At 46.6% G+C, this 20,805-nt stretch overlaps 1 protein-coding gene across 2 annotated transcripts; it reads right to left on the reverse strand.

The window, feature by feature from the left end:
* Positions 1–627: 627 nt before the first annotated feature.
* LOC140651068 (histone H2B 5-like) lies at positions 628–20,777 on the reverse strand. Of its 2 annotated transcripts, XR_012042250.1 has the most exons (3): positions 20,439–20,777; positions 5,162–5,628; positions 628–4,826 (listed from the first exon to the last, which is right to left on the reverse strand). XR_012042250.1 is itself a non-coding variant. In XM_072860133.1 (2 exons), the coding sequence occupies exon 2, from the start codon at positions 5,597–5,599 to the stop codon at positions 5,219–5,221; it is 381 nt and encodes a 126-aa protein (XP_072716234.1). In that variant the 5' UTR covers positions 5,600–5,628; positions 20,545–20,777; the 3' UTR covers positions 628–5,218. The 2 variants fall into 2 exon arrangements, 1 of the variants encoding a protein (XP_072716234.1); XM_072860133.1 differs by having other exon boundaries at positions 628–5,628; positions 20,545–20,777.
* Positions 20,778–20,805: the final 28 nt, after the last annotated feature.

Raw genomic sequence — 20,805 nt, forward strand, 5'->3', positions numbered from 1 at the left:
GGTAAGTGTTTCACTTGAGTGTATTTACCAATCATTCTTTAAAAGGAAAGTCTCTTTCTTCCTGAGGTTTTCAGATGCTACATCTTATTCATGTTTGTTACCTATAAACTTCTCACAGTCCAAGGAAAGATGTTTCTAGTGGCAGCAATTGTTAATTCAGATAAACAGAAAATCTGAACGTGCATAAAGCACTTTTCCAGCCACAGAATCTCAAGGTGCTTCACTCTGTGCAAGTCAAAAGTGTTGCCCTTGGGGGGGGTTAAATGATGGGTGCCAGGCAGAGCACACCCCAAGCAGGAGTGTGACAAGGACAAGTTGCAGGCTCGGCTCTGCCCAGGGCAAGCTTGCTGGAAGCACTTGAAAACACACACATGCTCATGTTGCACCCACGTTTGGGGTGAGTGACACCCCTGCGAGGACTCACGGCAGCAGCCCATGACACCCCCTCTGTGGTGGGGCCACTCTGGTTTATGACTGACCCTCTGCCTGACCAGCCAGGCTCCATCTCTACTGGAAGGGTGGCTGCTCTCACCCTGGGCCCAGGGGAAATATGATGGAGAAAGAGAAATGTAGGGCTTGGGGGGGCCCTGGTGATATGGCAGAAGCAAAGACATCCTGACAACTGGGTCTCACCTGACCTTCAGCAGGTTGGCATTTACATTTTATTTATACATTTAACAGAAAACAGGTAATTAGCTGTAAGATAGGTCATAAAACAGCAGTAATATAACATAGATCGTACTTGATGTAACACTGTCAGAAAAACTGTCCACATAAGCCCACAAATACCATGCATGGAGAGTAAGCATGAGAGATTGCTCCCCAAGTGCTGGTCCTGGGGAACTCCTGAAATTCTGGCAGCAAGTGATTTTTATGGTTTAGTTCACATTCTTCCTCTCCCTGTAAACAATTTGGTCTGGATGTAAACTGTCAGGAAATGCTATGATGGGATAAATGCTCAGGCTTGTGCAGAGGCCATGCCAAGCTTGACTCCAGGGGTGGCTGGGACTTGGGGCTACCTCCACACAGCTCCCTGTTGCCAGGGCAGAAGGGCACACAGCCACGTGGCTCCTCCGGGCAGGGCTCTTCAGCAGCCCCAGCTCAGGCATCCCTTCCTAGGACACGCAGCAGCGCCCAGGACAGGCACTCATCCTCCACACTTGTTTTCACTCTTGTTTTCCCCATGCTTGACTAAAGACCTGTGTGTCCTGAGCGGGACCAAACCTCCGTGCACATGGCCACTCGGTTCTTCTGTAGGTTGAGGTCTGCCATGAAGGGCGGGTGGACTTTAAGCCCTTCAGGAGTAGATCTATAGCAGCTAATTTTATCTCTTAAATTGTACATGGCACAAATAACTCAGTGCAGTGGCCTCCATGGGGTTACTATGAGGTTAATATCAAGGCTGTATTACTCTTTTTCAGCTTCCTTTTCTAACTTTCAATCTGCAGTTGATTTTTTTTTAATTGGCAAAACACAGGAATGTCCCAGAGATGCTTCTGGGATTGCAGTAGGAATTGGGTAGGGGCAGTGGGTCTCGGTATATTATCCTCATTTCTAAAATGTTTTATCAATTCCAGAGCTGAAAATACATATTTTTTAAAAGCACAGGACCTGAGGTGCAGAACCCCTTTTCTGCAGCAAGTCCTCTTACCAGGGAACTGTGGAATACGCCACGCCTCAGTCGACTGAGTGGACAATCGATGCTTGAACTTTCAGTCCACTTCCCATTGTCTCTACTTTCGAGGCTCAGTCTAGCTCATCACAGTCAAAATAATTCTTGTTAAACTGCTGTGAGTGTGCGCCTATACAGCAGCAGGCAGCTGTGGGAGGGACGCGCTGTTTGTCTGCTGAACAAGGAGCCTCCAACTGCTATGGGTTGGTGGCTGAGTGGGAGCAGAGCCCCTTTCCCTTGTGTAACACCTGAGTCCTCTGGGATCTGCAGAAATGGGATGCGTCTGATTTCCAGCATCAGGACTGTCAGAGAAACTGCTTGTGGGACACCGCAAGGGTAACACCCATAGTGGTGTATTTAAAAGCCACGTCTTTTCTGCTAACAGGACCGTTGCAGGAGATACACATTTCCTTTCTTCATTTCTCCTTTGACACTAAAGCCATTAATTTCCCAGCTGCTTTCTGCAGCAGTCCCAGCTTATGCCAGTCTTGCCTTCCCTGGATCAGCCCTTCTCTTGGCTGGCACGAGTGTCTGTATGACAGTGACAGATCAGAACAGCCACCAGAACTGGGTTAAAATGAAGCTTGCAAGAAAATAAAAAAAAAAAGGTTCATTTTAACCTGGATCAGTTCCTCAGTCCTGCGCTCCACATTGTCAGGGGCAAGTAAAAAAGTGATACCACGGGAGAGTGAAGAGCAAATGATGTGTGAAGCGACAGCCTAAACTATAAATGGATGGAGATGACCAGTTTCAGTCACCTAGCTTTAGACAACACAAAAATTATCTTTAAGTCTTCAAGTATTTTTATAGCCTCAAATCGCTGTTTCTCCTCTCTCTGAAACAATCTCCAAAAATGGAGAGTGCAATAGTGGCAGAAGAAAACGAGACCAGTTCTGTATGTGTATGGGGCCAGCAGCTCTCGTCCAAGTGCCCAGCCTTGTCCCCGGCTCCCCGAGCTGCCCAGGAGACCCTGGAGGGACAACGTCTCATTTTATTTTCCTGACTTCTTACAGCCTGCGGAGACTGGAGCAGGACTCTGCTCTGCTCGAAAGAGCGAAGATTTAGAGGCTGTGCCAGGTAATCCTGGGAGATGTGTGTCCTGCTTGAACTGGAGCGGATTTATTCCACTCTGAATTCCTACCTTCAGGAGGACTCCCCAAGGGGATGAATTCTGACCTGCAGCTCACAGGGACGGGAGGAGAAAGCTGCAGCGCTGCCAGCCAGCCCTTCACTCCCTATATTCCCCTTCTGCATCATCTGTTGTCTGATTTCTGGTGGGAGAGGGGCCAAGGACGGTGGCTCTAGGCTCACTGCAGGTACATTTTCATCTTTGGTATCTGATTTCGACTATTTGATTGGAAAACAAAAAGAAGTGCTAAGCTGTCACCTCCAAAGTGTCCTGGCCAAGTGGTCCAGGTTACCAATGCTACCGAGTACAGGTACTGCTGCTGGGAGCTGCTTGTTGTGGGCGCTGACACCTGCGGACCCCCTTTTGCTCCTTCTGAAAGGTATCACTGGGAATGCCTGCTGCCATTACAGTATAAAACGCGGCTGGAGTGTGCTTATCACTGAGCAAAGTATGGGAGGAAAGCCCCTTTTCGGGTGTGGGGTGTTCAAACTCCAAGCTGCAGCAGGGGATGGGAGCAGCCCACAAGCAGCTTGACCTTCGCTCTCGCACAGAGACCACGTGGGACCCCGTGCTGCTCTCGGGTTTCTGAAGTGCTCTTGGTTGAGCAGGTCTGCACGGTCCTTTCCTCAGACCAACCGGAAAATGACTGCAACACTTGTTATAAAAACAAGAAATAAGTGAAGCTTCTGGCGCTGCAGAGTCCGACAGCTCCAAAAGCAACATAAATGTGTCAAGAGTTCGCATCACTCTCAAAGTGTAAAGAAACAGGATAGAGATAAATGTAGGGGAAAGTGAGAGATGTACTGCAAGGTTGATATTTTGGGGTATGAATTTACCTTTTCATTAAAAATGAGGTCTTGGAGTTTGGGGAGAACCTGCAGTTAGTTCTGGATCCTGTCTCTTTGCTGCCCTTTTTATTTACAGAATACACTGCAGAAAGCAGTTGTTATTTTAAAGACACGAATATTTTTTATCTGAGTGCTACTGCCTACTGGAGATTTTGGTATTTTTTTAAGATGTTGGCTAATTTTGTGTTTTGAGTAGGAAGCTTCAACTTCACACCAATTCTACACATGCTCTTCTCCTGCTATACAGCAGTTTGGGCAAGATAAACCTGCAACCAAGACATCCCTCCACTAACCTCTATGGCTTTTATCAGGATTTTATTATTGCTCACCTTACTGTGGACTTTGAGAAGACGTGGGGAGTATCTGAAGTAGTTTAAAATTATTTAATCTTTAAAATATCACTGGGATGCAGGCAAGTGTCCCTATATATCCACCCAGCCCCAGTTTTTGATTTTGCTTTCTAACCGGTGAATGAAACAGGGAAGGCAGGGCCAGGTGAGCTGCCCGCAGCGATCTCTGCAGGGAGCCTGCCTCTCCCCTGGACTGTGCTAACCACCCCCATTCCTGCTCCGGATGCCTTCCCAAATCCTCAGTCCCCTCCCGACACTTCTGTGCTGTTTGTCCTGCACCACCCCAGCGCTCGCAGGAGAGGGGACCCCCTTGGGCACCCCCCCGTCTCGCCCACGCTTACAGTGGAAGGGAGCGCCCAGGCAGTGTTGAGGGAGGAAAAGTCTCTGAAAAGCAGCGGAATTAGCAATGGCTTGCACATCAAAGCAAGTCCTAAAGCAGACAAAGCAGCAGCTGGGGAAGGGAGCGACCCAGCCCCAACAACCCCCTTGTCTGTCCATCCACCTCGGCACAAGGTGGGAGGCAGCGGGCAGCTCCAGCGCCGGCACCCTCAGCCTGCTTGATGGCTCACCCATCAGGAGCGACGAGGAGGAACAGTGCTTGGTATCATCCCGGGCATCTGCCTGTCTGCCAGGCTTGCTCTTTAAAACAGGCTGTCAAGCACAGATAGCTGTTGAATCAATACAGACTTTATTCTACAGCCCGTGCCTGGTAGCTGTCGATGCCACTTCTGCCAGCACGGGGTGGGCTGTGCCGCTGTACACCAGGACGGATCAGGCTACAAGGGAGAGGATACCAGCGCCGACTCCTCGATGCCCGTCTCGGATGACTGTGAGAAAGCAGCCAAACGGGAAGACTTCAGAGAGTGTGTCTCTGTGTTGCCACTGCCAGTCTCCCCCACCAGCGCCAAACATGCATGTTTGCCAAGCACAGAGGAGAGTTTGGATATACTGCAGTCGGTCAGTCCTTCGGATGAGATGTGAAAGCAGAGGCCTCCTCCACCAGCCCCGCAGAACCCGTCGCACGTCCCGAACAGACTACGAAAATCATCCGACATCCAGATCACCGTCTCCTCTTCCACCAGACAGCTTCTCATGCCCATCCCAAGGCTGTAAATTGCTGTGGATAATAGCTGTGACGTTTATCCGGACCGCGGCTGCCTACCTGTGCTTGCGTGGAGGGTCCGGTGCTTGATGGTCCCGTTGGAGACGTGGCGTCCAGCTACTTGGAGCTCGTGTACTTGGTGACGGCCTTGGTGCCCTCTGAGACGGCGTGCTTGGCCAGCTCTCCCGGGAGCAGCAGGCGCACAGCCGTCTGAATCTCCCGGGAGGTGATGGTGGAGCGCTTGTTGTAATGGGCCAGGCGGGAGGCTTCTCCAGCGATGCGCTCAAAGATGTCATTGACGAAGGAGTTCATGATGCCCATGGCCTTGGAGGAGATGCCGGTGTCGGGGTGGACCTGCTTCAGCACCTTGTAGACGTAGATGGAGTAGCTTTCTTTCCTGCTCTTGTGTCGCTTCTTATCACCCTTCTTCTGGGTCTTCGTCACGGCTTTCTTGGAGCCCTTTTTGGGGGCAGAGGTGGACTTCGCTGGCTCCGGCATCCTGAGAGCTCTTTCTCTGGGTCTTGGAGCTGCTTGGAAAGAATAACAAAAAATCAAATTCTTTTTTAGTCTTCTACAGTATAGGTTTACTGAAAGATAAGAGTCTGAGTCACAGACAAGGGACGTCTCTGAATCTGAGACGAACACCCCATGACCCCATGCAAGCATTTTTGAACTGCCAGTGAGAACTGCTCTGGTTTGTGTATGTTTTTTTGTTGTTTTCTGTTTAAATCCCCGTAAACCCGGCCTTGTAAACATCGCTCAACCCAGGCCTATTTGGCATCTACTTAGTAACTATGGGCTGGGGGTGAACATATTTCTGAGAAGAACATTGCCGTTCCAAAGAAAACACTAACTGCAGCATGGATTAAATGAAATCTTTCTGGAATGGGCTGGAGACTGTTGCAAGATATCACTGAAGCCACCTTTATATGAGACTGGTCAAAATGACTTTATATGGTTATTTCAATCTCCAATAGACCATTTTTTTTTTGCATGTAGGTAGAAGTTTATTTTGAGAGTGCTTGCATTTCTGTGGCTACTGTTTTACACCATGTATTCCAGTGGAACAAAAAATTATATAGTTTTAAGCTAGCTAGCTAGCTGAGCTACTGGAATCTCTCCCTATTCACGTTAGCTAGCAAAAATACCAGGGAGTAGAAAAGCTCAGAGGAGGTGGCAGGCATCACCTGACAGAGAAACAGGAATGTGCATAGGAGGCAAAAATCAAAGTGCTTTTGGGCTACGTGTCAATGGAGAGAAGCTACATGGACTTAAATTGTGTCCTGCTATTTGGTGCTTTTTGCTGTCGGGAGAGCAGGCCTCCGCTGGGCAGTTTACATCAAAGATGCCTGATCCTCTCTCCGAGTCTTTCTTCGTTAGGCCACAACCTGCAGAGCCCTGACCTGCAGCTGACTGCCGTCATCCAGAAGAGCCGTAACAAAAGGGTAGTATGTAAACCCGTCATAAAACTGGGTGCCTCCTCTACACTACGAATTTACACATTTTACTACGTGCATCAAGGGAATAACTGCTGTAACTGTAAACAGTTTTGTGTTTTAGAGGACACTTTGAGTGCTCCCTTGAAAGACAAGGCTTCTCCAGGCTGTGCTGGAAGACCAGCTTTCAGCATCACCCCAGGGCTTGGGCTTTTACTGCTCTGCACCTCCTTTGAAGATGACCTATGAATTACAGCCTGTTGGCCAATAGAGACTGGAAGAGAAAAAAGAGCTTCGGGGCTGATGGCACATGGGAAAATGGATAGAAGTAAACAGGAGAGAGAAATCTTGGTTGTAACATATGGTCTGCACACACAGAGCATCAGAGAGGGACCTAAATGGTGCCTGTGCCAAAGGGACGGCTGCATGCTCAGCCCTGCCTCTCCTCCTTTGGAAGGAATGAGATGCCACCTGGTTTCTCCACTATTGTCCACATCTGCAATCAAAGCCAGACACAGCAGCTGTCTTGCAACCAAGTCTTTGAAAAGTTCCTGGTTGCACCTTGTGGGAGCAGACGCCTTCCACGCTGAGGCTGGATTTACGTGCCCACGTCTCGGTGGATACCAGCTCCTGCTTCCAAACTGTGCAAGAAACCTCCACAGCTCCAAACCCTTGGTACGTGAGATGCCGCCTTCCACCTGCAGCAAGCACCAAGGCTGCTTCCGGCTGCTTTACCCTATGAAGCACCAAGGCTGGGCTCCAGCGGCCGCATGGTCTGGGAGGTGATGGGCAAAGGGCAACGCTGAGCATTTCAAGTGGGGGTACGCCCAGCTGCAAGGGCAGGCTGGCACTGCTCGGGATGCTAGGGAGGCAACGTCTCCACCACAGCCCTCCAAAATGCCTGCCTGGCTAGAAGTGAAAGTTGGCACCGATGTCCTTGGCACTGAATTTTTGCTCAAGCAAAGCAATTTCTCCCTTGCCATTAATGGGACTTTTGCCTCTGTGAGGCCCGAGAGGCCTGTTCACGTTTTCTTTGCGTCATCTTGCAAAAAGAAATATTTTGTCAGTCCAAAATGGGATATTGTCTAACTATGTGGAAAAGGCCAGCATACAGGAAAACTTCATGTAACAGGCTGCAAGCACACCACTACTCCTCCCTGCACCAGAACCTCAAACTGCTCACGACTAAAGCATACAAATATTTTAAAAAAACACCAAAACTGGGTAAATACATATAAATCCCTCTCAAATCCCTGGAATAACTAGCAATCTAACATCAGGTATGGAGGATAGGAAGAAAAAGAAAAAGAAAGAAACAAATGTATTGAAAGTTGTCACTTTCTTCTAGTTGGCTTTGGTTTCTGAACATTAGTATCTTTTCCTAGTTTCAGGAAACCTGTAGTTGTAACATATACCACCTGGCAATCATAAACTAACATAGTTTGCTGACTCTTTGAAGTTACAGTTAAAGCAGTTTCATAGAAAGAGGAAGGGGATGGGCTCACCGTGAGAGTAGTTCTCCTTCAGGTGAACTCACCCCCTGGCAAAGCTTCACGGCCCAGTGAGCTGATCTAGATGGAAAATTCTTCCCAGTAGAGGCATTTGGAAGGGCAGGTGCTGGACTGCCCTGAAAGTCCTGGACACCCTTCAAAACTCTGACATCTGCCCCCTTAAACACCACATTTTCTTCCTCTGGTGAAACCATGATTTTTCTTCCTTTCTTCCTCCACTTGGGAAGCAATATTGGGAAAAGAAATCCTGTACCACTCTTGTTTGCAGATTCAAAAATATGTCTTTTCAATGGAAGGGCATTTTTCCAAGAGAAGAAATAACTGTGCACTTTCTTCTTTTTCTCATGCGCTAATTTCCCGACTGAAAAACACCAGAACTGAAAAATGTAAATTACTATTTCTCAGGCTTTTAAAAAAGTGTTTCCTTCTAAAATATGTATTAATTGTTAAGTGCACTCATACTGCGGCTTTTAGAAAATGAATACAGCGCCCAACAGGCACCAGAGTGATTTCCTATGTCTCCAGAAAAGGTCACACCTACAGGACATGTCCCTCCATTTGACCAGCTAATGCTCTCCGGTAGTGCCGCCAGGATCTCGCTCTTCTCCCATGTACGGCTGCGATGAGGGAAGCAATGATGCAAAAGTTCAGAGACTGGCACAAAAACTTTGGTGTTCTTGCTTCCCTCCACCCATTTCTTTGCAGCCTACTATTTAACAGGTAAATAACACCTTCTTTGGGAACAGGTTGCCTTCCTTCCAGTTTGTTTGGGCAGTGCCTAGCACAAAGAGCCTGACTGCATTTGCCAGGTTTTAAATAAATAATGTTAATAATGGCCAACAGTATCACCAACCCTTCTGTCAACAGCGTAATGCACTCCACAGGCAGGTGCTGCTCTGGTATGAAGATAAAGTAGTGGGATTATTCCCAAAGTGCCCATGTGGAGAGTTTGTTGAGGGAAAACTAGGGGACCTTTAAAAAATGGGTGGTTTTGGCCTTTGGACCAAAAGGGCCCTTAAACCCTTTAAAGGGCCTTTGGACCTTTAAAAAATAGCTGCATTTTGTTCTTTTTCCTTTAAATACAGGAGAAAACCGGAAGAGGTTAATAATTATTAGGTTTTGAATTTGGAAGTGTTGCCATTGTGACTGACTTCTCTGCTGTGAGGGTGACTGAGCACTGGCACAGGTTGCTCAGAGAAGTTGTAGGGTCTCCATCCTTGGAGATACTCAAAACCCAACTGGACACAGCCCTGAGCAACCCACAGCGGCCGACCCTGCTCTGAGCATGGGCTGGACTAGAGGTCTCCAGGGGCACCTCCAGCCTCAGCCATTCTGCGACTCTTGGAGACTGAAGCTGGGTACCTCTTGCCTAGAACATGCTTTATGAGCTGCGTTCCCCCAATGGACACTTCTGGACACTTCCCATGGGATACTGCAGCCAGAGACTCCCACAAGGACCCCTAAGGAGGGGAGATGGTGCTCATCTCCAGGTCCAAGCCACCCAGGTCCCTGGGACACAGGGTATGGCCATGCAAGAGGAGGCTCTCTGAAGCATCATGGTTTCAGGTTTTTGAAGAAAATCTTTGGGCACATTTTTTTCTTTACAGCTTTGTATGCTCTGAGTCAATCAGTTATCAGTACCGGCATTTCTTTCCTTCCTCAGAAAACCAACAACAAAACCAACCACAGCATTTTTTCTTGCCAGCTCCAAGCAGCAGCCTGCCTGCTGCTAGAAACCAGAGCATTGCGGAGTGACAGATACATCTTCCTTTATGTTGACACCCCTTTCTTCAGCATCATTAAAAGGAAAATGAACTGAAAACATATTCAAAGATACAAATCGCCGCAGTCTCTCAGATCTGAGATGGAAGAGGAGCCCTGCTGAGAAATCCCACGTGAAGCCTGATGCTGTCTCTGTTTTCCCTAGGCCTGATATATTGATGGAGAGGAGACAGCCAGGGAAGCTCCCGCAACATTTTTGTTCCGTTTTGGCCTTGCTGCTAAGTCTGTAGGACCAGTGCTAAGTTGGTGCCAGCAGTGTGCATGGGTGACCACGGGTGGACTATTAGCTGGCCTCTTGGACCCCTCCTCATGCAGGGGTGAAAACAGCACTTGGATTTTTCCTTATTTTTCCTATTAAAAGCTGTCCTTGCTGTGATGAGCTCTGTGGCATCCACTGTAAATCCCCATGCCCACCAGGCTGCTCCCTTGCTATAATTTCCTAATCAACCATAAAAGTTACATTTCTAGAATCGGCACTTTGTTCTTAGGAGGTTTTGTTGAAAAATTAAACATTTGTAGGAAAAACTCAAGCTCTCATCTTCTGGACATCTGATATTCTGATATTTGCTAATCTTCTGATGATCTATTTTAATCCTTGCTAGACTAAATGAGAGCAAACGGGCACTTGCTGTTTACTCTGCCCCTTAAATAGGAATGTTCTGTTAGTTCTGTCCAATTATTGTCCCTTTCCTTAGTTTCTTTTACCGTATAAAATAAAGAAAACTTGGCTTTAATCCCACATGTCAAGAAACATAAAGTCAAATTAGCTGCTGCTTTTTGTATTACTCTCTCTGAAACACAAAGAAGGGCAACAAATTAGGGAATGTTTCCACCAAAAGGAGAAGGCTTTCTAATGGCTTCATCTGCTCCAAAATGCTTGTAAGAGCACAGACAGCAGATCCGGTAAACACAGTTTACAAATTACCAGGTGTCAGCAAATGACTGTTGTTGGAACAGCGTATTTCTGCAGACTGCAAATGCCCTCCCTTTTATAATGTACAGCGATCTACCTGGAAGTTATTAAACAAGAATTTGCACATCCAACAGGTGCCACTGAATAGTAGTAACTGAGAAAACAAGCAGATATTTTATGGTTATTTGGTAGCAAGCTCTGCCTTAGGTAGTGAAGCAGACCAGAAGCACGATGAGTCACCGTGAGACATCGGTGATGCTGCCTCATGTGCAAAAACTGATAGTCATATTTTGGACTGGAAATAATTTTTCTCTCGTTATGTTGTCTAGCATGTGATGATGAGGTAATATTTGCTTTCTTCTGAAGTAATGAGGAGGAGAATTTCCTAGAATAAGGTAAACTAGTCTGAAATGCCTGATTTATTCCACTGGTGGAGAGGCGCAGAGATCAGTTTTGGGATCCCAGGTCTCCTCCCAGGTAATCCAGTATCAATAATAAGGCCCCATTCCCAATCCCACATGCTCTGCTGGATTTTATATGATTGCTCCTGTAAAGTTATCATTTAAATGGCTAACTTTTAACCTTGGATACACACATGCAATTCTTCTAGTGAAGAGATTCATGCTTGCATATTGGATCATGAAAATATGTTAAAACTTAAGATGCCCCCTCCTCCTTAACACAGAAAGAAATACTACAAACTCACTCCCTGACAGAGATACACTATATTAAAAGTGATCTTTAGATTTCTTTAGAAGAAATACAAGCAGAACAGAGCACTGAGATACACTGGCGTCCTAGCTCTTTGGCTGATCCTTATCATTCCTTGTGTTAACACATTGCCTGGGAGTTCACTACAGGATACTCCCTACAGTAATCTTTTCTCTTCTTTTCTTTTCCAGCATTTCCATTTATGATTTTAGAAAACACATTTTTAATCACCAGCAACAGCTGTAATTTCTTGTGCTACTTCTGCCCATGCTGCAAATACTTCTCAGGGTTGTGGGAGTATCAATCAGAGATGCTTACGTACAAAGTAAGGAGCAGGACACTAGATCAGAGCTCTCTGTAGAGAAGATACCTTGAATTTTTAAAGAAAAGAAAATCTTATCCATGAGTCAAGCAGAGCAACAGAGAAACACAGTGCTGCAAGAAGAATGACTGTCAGGAGGCTAAATACTGCTGTTCTTACTCTGATTAAAGGAGTGCCTGAAGTCAATGGGGGTTTAACCTGGGTCTGAAACCACAAATACGATGTTTAGAGATGCTTAGCACCAGCAGCCGACATTGATTTCCACTAGAATCCAGGAGGCTCAGTACTTTATAAAAATCAGACTCCATGTTTTATCAGGGTTTTGTTACTGTGAATAAATAACTGAGTACTTAAAGAAGCTTTAGGATGACTTTTATCTGCTCTTTGTAAGAGCACTCATTAGCTACCTGCTTTGGAATCTCTCTGATCTACACGCTTGACCAACAGGACCTAATAAATGCAAAGAGGAGAAATGATGTTTTCTGTAGATCAATACCCGTTAAATGTTTAAGAGAGTATGCCCAGTACCAGCATCTGCTACAATTACACTCCAGTCAGCTTTCCCAGAGTGCCAGGGTTGAAGAGAAACATGAATTATCCCAACCACCCTCAGAAAGCCCTTAGTACTAACACAGTCCAACAGAGAACACAAGGCTCACTCCCTTCCTGGGGTTTTATCAATAAGTCAAAACCTTAACACGACATAAACTTCAGCACAAGCTTCCTCTCCAAGTTTCACAGTTGTCTGGGTTTGCTTCATTTGCCACGAATCCTTTCTATAAGCAACAGGCTTCTGTTCCCTTCATATCCCACTTCAACTCAATGGGACCCGCTGGGGGTCAACCTGTCAGCAGCAACTCTGCGTCTTGGCGCAGGGTTTAGCTCCCGTCCTTGGACTAACTCAGTAAAGTTGCTCCGAAGGCAGGGAGAGGTCAGAGCCTGCTAACCACTTATAGGCAGATGATCTCCAGCTGACCTGGAGCAATGCTGCTGGGCAGGAGAAGCAAGCAAGGCATTGCAGCAGCTCAGCTACTCGGCAGCACTGCAAGCTGTACAAATCTTTTCAGCAATTTGCAAAGTACAGATGATCGGAAATGGGTGAGAGAACAAAAATCACAGGTGGCTGAGGTCTGTAATACTAACGACCCATTATACATCAGAAAGGTGTTGTACTTATTCCATGACATCCTATGCTACTGAAAATAAAAAGCATAGATTCCAAATAAATTGCTCTGTGCCTAACAAAAATGAAAAAATGAAAATCGCTTGATCTTTGACCTCATCATTTCAGTTTCTCTGGAAAAGCAGACCATATACTTACTTAGTCTGCTGTATCTAAATAACTCCTCCTACAAAGGAGCCATGGTCTCTAAGCTAGTAATGATAATAAGCCTAAAGAACTGCTATGGCATTTAAGCAAACTATTTTTATGGATTTTACAGAGTAATGGAGAATTATCAAAATTCTAGACTATTTTCATCAGTGCTGAAAAAGGCATCCATTAAAAATGTACTAATTCAGCCCTGGCCAAAAATATGAAAACCTACAGCCCAAGACCTGCAGGCCATAAGGGGAATGTGGGTGGGAGAGGGAGAAGAAGCCGCCCCAGGAGATGAGAGCTGCTTCTGAGTTGAGGCAGGAGTTACGCGGGAACCAGCGCAGACACGTGTGGCACCTCTTCCTCCCACACGCTCCATCCCCAGGTTTCAGTGGCGTTCTGTGACCTTTTCCAGTGCTACAGACAATTTGTGTAGCAAAAAGAAACAAAAGCAGGGATCGTACTCCAAAATACCCTGGCCATACCACGTTGACTGGGAATAATACATACGGATAGAAAACCATGCCAGAGTGGAAAGCTCTATTTCCAAATTAGACTGGAGATCAGACCAAGGTCATTAAGGCTTAGTAAGAGTGATGTGATGGGTACATCACAACGTAAGTATTACCATGACCTCAATGACAGGGGTGAAACAAGCCCAGAAAAACTTTTTAACAACCTTCCTGCCATGTATATGGGTCTAATGCACGTATGCTTAACAGAAGCGGGCAGTGAGCAGCACCGGCTCTCCTCCTACACGCAGAGAAAGAGCCAGGCACAGGGATGACGTGTGCAGCTGTAATCAATCATGACTGACATTCCTCCTAAATAAGAGCCCTTAACTTCAATCATCGTTTCCCAGTTACATTACCCACATTTAAGCAAGTCCTGAAAATGATTAAAAAAAATTAGTGGAAAGCATGCAATTAATAAAAAAGTCAGGAATATGTGAAAGCTGATTTATCACGGCTGTAAAGCATGGGTGCCTGGGAACATGAGGTGCTAATGCAGGAGCTGTGGGTACCACACAGGTACATCCAGAAGGACTGCATGCCATGCCACAAGCTAAAGGGCAGCGAGTGGCACAGAGTCAGATTTCATTGCTACAGGATACTGAAAATATTGTAATGTGCTTATTAATAATTAATTTGGGATGGTGATAGCAATTTTACTGTAAAATGAAGATGCGTGACTATTACTGGAGCCTGCAGGGAAACAAAGATAAATGTCCTTCCCCAGATCTCACATCATCCAATAACCGGATCGGGAATACGATCCAGGACTGCTGACACCTTTCTCTGCTGCAGCCACTAGATCACATTACCACAGGCGGAGAGTCCTCCGAGCGTTAGAGGTCATCTTCTGTACAAAGCAGGAAAATGGAGAGCCTATTGGAAGGAGAGGAGAAAAGCATGGCTGGGACAGCACGGCAAAGCTCCACCGAAGAGGGCAGCTGGCTACTCTCCAGAAATAGATAGGGCTGAGCACTAAGGACACAAGAGTTATTGAAGGCAAAAGGAAACTCTGGCACAAGAACTGACAACAAACCATTTTAAAATGTTCATCGCTAAATTTACGCCAGAGATGAGAAGAAGGAACCTCACTTCCATCCTTACTTGGAAGTGGGAGGATGAGAGCAACAGAGGAGGGGAGAAAGATGAAGAAACCCCCACCTTCCATAGTTCAAAGACAAAACTTGTTTGTTTGTTTGTTTTTTTAAAGATTTCTAGGATATGGCTCTTGCAATAGCAAGTAACTGCTCTACATTAACCAGACAATGTCTTTCTGTTCGATGTTGCTGTGCTACATCAATTATCAAAATGCACAGAGGTCCTTCACTTTGCACTTCTCTTTCCTTTATTCTTTTCTTTATCGTTCCTTCCTTCTTTCTCTCACACCCATTACAAGTGCCAGGAGGTTCAAAGCCCCAGCAAGTTTGCTGCCACTTGGTCCCGTCCAACATGGGATATTTGTACAGAGACTAACACATTACTTTGAACAGCCACGGGGTTGAAAAGTTTGCAGTTCTCCAGAAACATTGAAAAAAGTGGCTTTCAGGCCAGGTTAGCCCATGCCCAAATTCCATGTCGTACAAATTGCCTGTGAATGGTGTTTTAATTTAGCTCTAATTTGTGATAGCATCATTATCACATGGACTTAGCGTGCTAGTCACTATACTGATACAAGCTAAAAAAGGCCATCTCCCTTCCAGAGAAATCAAAGCATAATTAGGGATACACCAATATTTACGTCAGGCAGGGGTGCACAGAGCTCCCTGCTGAAGACTCGGTTGCAACCACTAGACCAGCAGTGAGGAAAATGGAGGCTGCTGGACAAAATGACAGCCCCCAAATGCCAGCGGTCCTGGCTGGTCAGTAGCAATTAGAACAACTAAATGTAAGGCTCGCTTCTCAAAACACAGAAGGGTTTTCAAAGGCAGCAGGTTTAAAATGCCAGTGGAGTGCCACATTATCTGTACCATACTGTTATTTTTAACCATCTGTGGCTCCCTCCTCCTACACTCACTTTCCTCCTGAGGCTTCCACACCTTTAGCTTCCCCACTTCATTAGTGTCTCTGCTTCAAGAAGCACATCTTTGCGGGTGACTCCTAAGTCCTTATCTTGAGTTGTGCCCCAGTTATCAGGCAGGCGTAATCGATAAGAAGGACAATCGGAGCTGGGCTGAGGACCCACAGTGCAGGAGAGAAGAGAACATGGGATTAATTCTGGCGAGGGAGAAAGAGGAAGGTGTGACAGGAACAGCGAGACAGCTGCAGCATCCATATATTCAGGGCAGAGCTGCTGTATCTGCAATGCATTTTAAGGCTTATACACATCAAGAATGGAAATAACCCATATTCATATTGGATACGGTCAGATAGTTCATTCCTGATGGGATGCTCCCTGCCTCCTGTCTTGTAGCACCCCACTTGTTACTCAATCATTTTCCAGGTCCCACAGAGGACCCAAAGAGGACTTCTCCCTTTCTGTCAACATGGCAGCAGCTTCCCTACCCTTCCTTCACCCACGTTTGTCAGCGGTTCACTTCAGTTCTTTTGGTTTTCCCTTTTCCTTCCCATTCCTTGATTCTGCCTGCCCTTGTGACAGAGAAATGCCTTCCCTGGCTCTCTTTCACACTAAGACTTCTCTTTAAGTGCTGAGCTCCGGAGCGGTCTCAGCTCTTCCTTCCTCTCTGCCCTCCCTGTACCTCATTTCAAGAATTTCTTCTGCAAATATGTCACACGCTTTTCTGCTCTCACTTTCCAGGGTAACTCACGTCCTCTTTGTAACTCCCAGTAACCTTCCTGGAGGTGCACTTTCAGTTCCTCCTACCCCGTCTTCCATCGCTTCCTGTGCACACTGTATTTATTATATTGCCACCTTTGTGTTTTGTTCTCATTCCTATCTTCCTGTCTTCTTTCATGTAGTATTTTCTGCTTGACAAATATCAGTCTACTACATACAAGCTCTCTCCTCACAAGAGACAGGGTCACACAGGTTATACAAACAGGTTATAAGGAGAGATTTTATGTGCCCAAAAGCATGTCCATTTTTCCTGACTTTGTCTGGTGGCCTAATATAAACATTGCCTCTGCTGACAAAACTTTGCCCTCTTAAATCCTTGATCATGGTAGCTACAAGCCCACAGTTTCTTCCTCAGCCCACACCTCCTGCAATGATTACCTGGGGGATGGTCCTCTACCTTCAGCTGATGCATCTCAACTCTCCAGGTGGCACATCTCATGCCAGAGATGAGTCCTCTGCAAACGGAAACTCTCTCTTCCCTGATCCTGGGGTAAACGCCAGTTTTTAACAAGTAACACAGAAGACCCTGTTGCAATGGACCACCTGTGTATTTTCACCAAATTCAGAAAGAAAACCCCTATTCTATAAGAAGTTTCAAGGCCAGTTTGAAAGATAAACAATCCTCCCTGACAGATCGTATCTTCAAGAGGGTCGGTGAAATAATATGACAAGGGTGGTGATTAACTCTCACCACAAAGGAAAACGTTGAGTTGATGTAGGTGGCATATAAAATCCCCCACTCTCTTTATGAGTCAGGTAAGCTGCCAGAAAGCAGAGGTGGAAGCTGTGGGATGGAGCTGTTTTCATTCCAGCCAGTCAGTAGTATGCTTTTTGAAAGACAAAAAAAATACTTTAATTATTAAATCAGATTTCTTTTTAAACTAAGAGTCTTATTTAAACAGCAAAATCTAACATTTGGCCTTGATCCCCAATGATGCTGTTTGTAGTCAGTGATAGTCAAGGGGAAATATTATTAAACAACTCCACTCCCACCCCCTGAGGTTAATGTAGCATTTTTGGGTTATGCATCTATTCTTCCTTCTCCCACCCAATGCATATGATCCTGCAGTCACAGCGCTCTCCTCTTGCTCTGGCTCCAGAAAAAAAGGGATGCTGACGAGCCGAGATCCCAGCCTCGCCCCACACAGAGCCCTTTTCAGAGGCAGAGCTTAGCTATGACGAGGAGAAAAGCATTTCCCTCCCAATAGCTGCACAAAAGTGGCTTAACAAATGTATAAAACAAAACAATTGGCAACAAAGAAAGGCATTTTGTGGGGTCTTATTTTGGATCAGTCCAGGATTCAAGGGATCATTCAAACAGATGGTGGTGTCTCTTATCTACAATTATAGGCTTTTCATTACCAAAAATCAGAAATTTAGAGATGTGAACAAAATGCCATTAGTTCCTTGGGTTCAGGGGGCTTACAGTCCTCCCCTGGTACTGTCAGTGGGAGCACAATAACTGCTCTGTTCACAGTGCAGCCTGAGCGAGCTGCTTTCTTAAGTCCACTTCTGAATTTAGGAACATTTCCCACAAACTTAATTCTTCAGTCTACCCAATACGTGTGTTTGAGGATGGGCAGGAGCAGCGTATTTCAGGTGCTGAGACAGGATCAGACCATCAACATGAGTAATTTCTTTGTTTCAGCTGGAGAATGGAAGACATGGAGTGGAGATATATATATACACACACATATATATATATATATATATATATATATATATATATATGTAAATGTAAGTCAGGAGAAAGGATGGAGGAGTACAATGACCAAAGGAACACCATGGAGAAAAAATGTCAAGAGGAAGGTAGAGTAAGGCAGTGAACTGAAGTGAGATGTCAGAAAGGAGACATCAAGCCAGGGTATAAAAACCGGGACAGCAGAAGAGAAATTAAAAGATGGAAGAAGGAGAGGATCTATGAAAGGGGACAAAAATGAGAGAAAAGGTGTGAGTGGACAGAAAGCAGAGAGAAGGGGGAAGATAAAGGAACCAGTGCAACGTTTGGCAAGAGAGAAATACTGAAGCATAAATAAGACACAGAGAAGAGAGATGTGGAGGGTCATAAGAAGAAAGAAAGACCTTGCACAGCAGAGAAGATGTGAAATAAGCAGTTGGAGAAAAAAAATCACCTGCCAGAACAGCACTTCTGAGAGTCATGGGTGAGAGGTGCTGCTGCCCCAACAAGGGACAGAGGCAAGCCCTGGGAAGTGACAGGCTAAACCCAAGGAGAACAAAGGACAGGAGAAGACAAACAATATCCTTGTATTAGGCCTTTTGTCTAAAATAGAAATCATGAAGGTCATTGAAATTGCCACTTAGATCTTACATCTGAAACTTTAAAAAAAACTTGTTTTTTCCCAATACAATCCGTCTTCTTCCTTCTTCTCTCCCAATGTTGGATTAAATTAATTACTGTACACTCCACAGTAATACCTCCCTGCCAGGGAAGAAAACCCCAGACACCATTACGCCTAAAGCAGACCTTGCTCTCTGGCTCCCTTTGCGTACAGAGGCTGCTATAGAAATATTTTAGTAGACAAAGCTAGATTTCCTGCAGCTCCAAAATTACCGTGATGGAGTTGGGTATCATTAGCAGGATGAGGAAAGAAAGAGGAAGCAAACAGGAGTGCATGCTCAGGGAAAAAGCTTTTTTGTTTTTATAATTAGGAAATCTTACCAGTATAGAGGGAAAAAATTGCTGCTGGTAAATAATCTGTCACTCCTTTGCAGATCGAATAATAGGAACAAAAGAGGAGGGTGTGGGAAGCACATTCATATTATCAGATTCTTTCTGTCATTAACATGTTCAATGTAACAAAAACATAATCAGGAAAATAACACACTATGACAAAAATACTACGGAGGCTACAGAGTAAAAACCCCAGGAAGATCAAACAGTGTTCCCAGGGTAACACCAGTCTGAGAAGCCAGAGCTTTATTAGTAGTAACAGGAGCAACATATGGAGATGAATGAAACCGTGTTTGTAAATGTGATATGCAATTGCACACTCTTGCTTGGCTTTCCTTTTTCACAATCTGACTCAGTCTCCACATGGCTCCACTCCCCCATCTTTTGATTCATAAATTCTTGATCTCAAAAAATAAAGAGTTACAAAGACAGCATGCAAAGGGCACGAGATGACGTGAAACACGAGGATGCTGGCGAGTGCAGAACGTGCCGTCAGCCACCAGCCTGCAAACGGACAAATCTGCCGGAGAAAAGCAGCGGAGCCAGAGCCACCCCCTCCGGGGGCTCGCCGGAGGATGCCATGCAGCAAACCACGGCTCGTCTCCGTTGCGCTAGAGGCACTGAGGTAGACCTAGAGGCTGAGGTAGACAAATCTATTACAAAATTGTATAACATTGCTTACGCTGCACGGCAGCCGCTGAGTTAGGCAGTCCCTGCATTGCCAAACCCAGGAGACGGAACATGAGAGGAATGAGAAATAAAAGGGTTTCTTATGACACATAGTCCCTGTATTTCTTAAGCTATGAAAAAGAGATCAGGGTTAACAACACGCAGTGCAAAACACAACGAACGGTGCATGAGCAATGGTGTACAGCCCTATATGCTTACTAAATAATTAACAAGCACACACAGTGTTGACATAGAGGTGTCTCTACACAGGAATGACCCCTTCCCTGCGGGCCTGGGTTCCCGAGCGTGCGTGTGGTGAGGCTGAAGACGGCCAGCCTAGCCCGTCGGCACCGCCGGCCCACTGCAGCCGTTGCCACAGAGCGGCCCAGAGCAGGTACCCCGGCCTGGACTGCAGCCCCAGCCCTGCCGCCGCCTGGCCCAGGCTCGGGCATGTGCTTCGCCTTCAGCCCCCGGTTAACCGGAGCGCGGTTAGCTCTGGCGATGCGGTTCCTACGGTTGCAGCAAAGCACAGGCAAGGCTGCCGCCGCGCCCGTGTATTTGTCAAGCCCGGAGCACAAGGAAGCCCCGACCCTGCTGGGCTCAGGATCCGGCCACAATGCACGCCACCGCTACCCACACGCAGCATTACGGTAGAGGCTGTATAACAAATAGCATACTTAGACAGCGCAAGCCCCGCTGCGGACTATTCCGGTGTGCAATGCATATAGCAGAGGGCAGCACACACTGCACCATAAACAGCCAGCACAGTATGGAGGATCTTGCCTGCTAGGCGTCTGGACTCCTCCGCAGGCGAGCTCCAGGCGCCGGCGCGGCGCAGGGCAGGTGCACGCCGGGCGCGGCGGCGGCGGGGCTGGGGGGCTGCTCGTTGCCGCTCCGCGCAGAGCCTGCGGACGCCGCGCCGGGCTGGACCGCGGGACCCGCCTCCGCCGCCGGCCGCGGGCGCTGGGACCGGGCTGCGGCCGGCGGGGCGCCTCCCTCTCCGCCCCCGCCGCCGCCCTCCTGCGGGCCGGGCCGGGCCGCGCC

Source organism: Ciconia boyciana, chromosome 1 (assembly GCF_034638445.1).
Source record: "Ciconia boyciana chromosome 1, ASM3463844v1, whole genome shotgun sequence".
In the NCBI taxonomy this organism is placed as follows: domain Eukaryota; kingdom Metazoa; phylum Chordata; class Aves; order Ciconiiformes; family Ciconiidae; genus Ciconia; species Ciconia boyciana.

Bases quoted from the DNA above. Each gene is read 5' to 3' on its own strand.
- LOC140651068 (XM_072860133.1), bottom strand. From the start codon at position 5,599: ATGCCGGAGCCAGCGAAGTCCACCTCTGCCCCCAAAAAGGGCTCCAAG.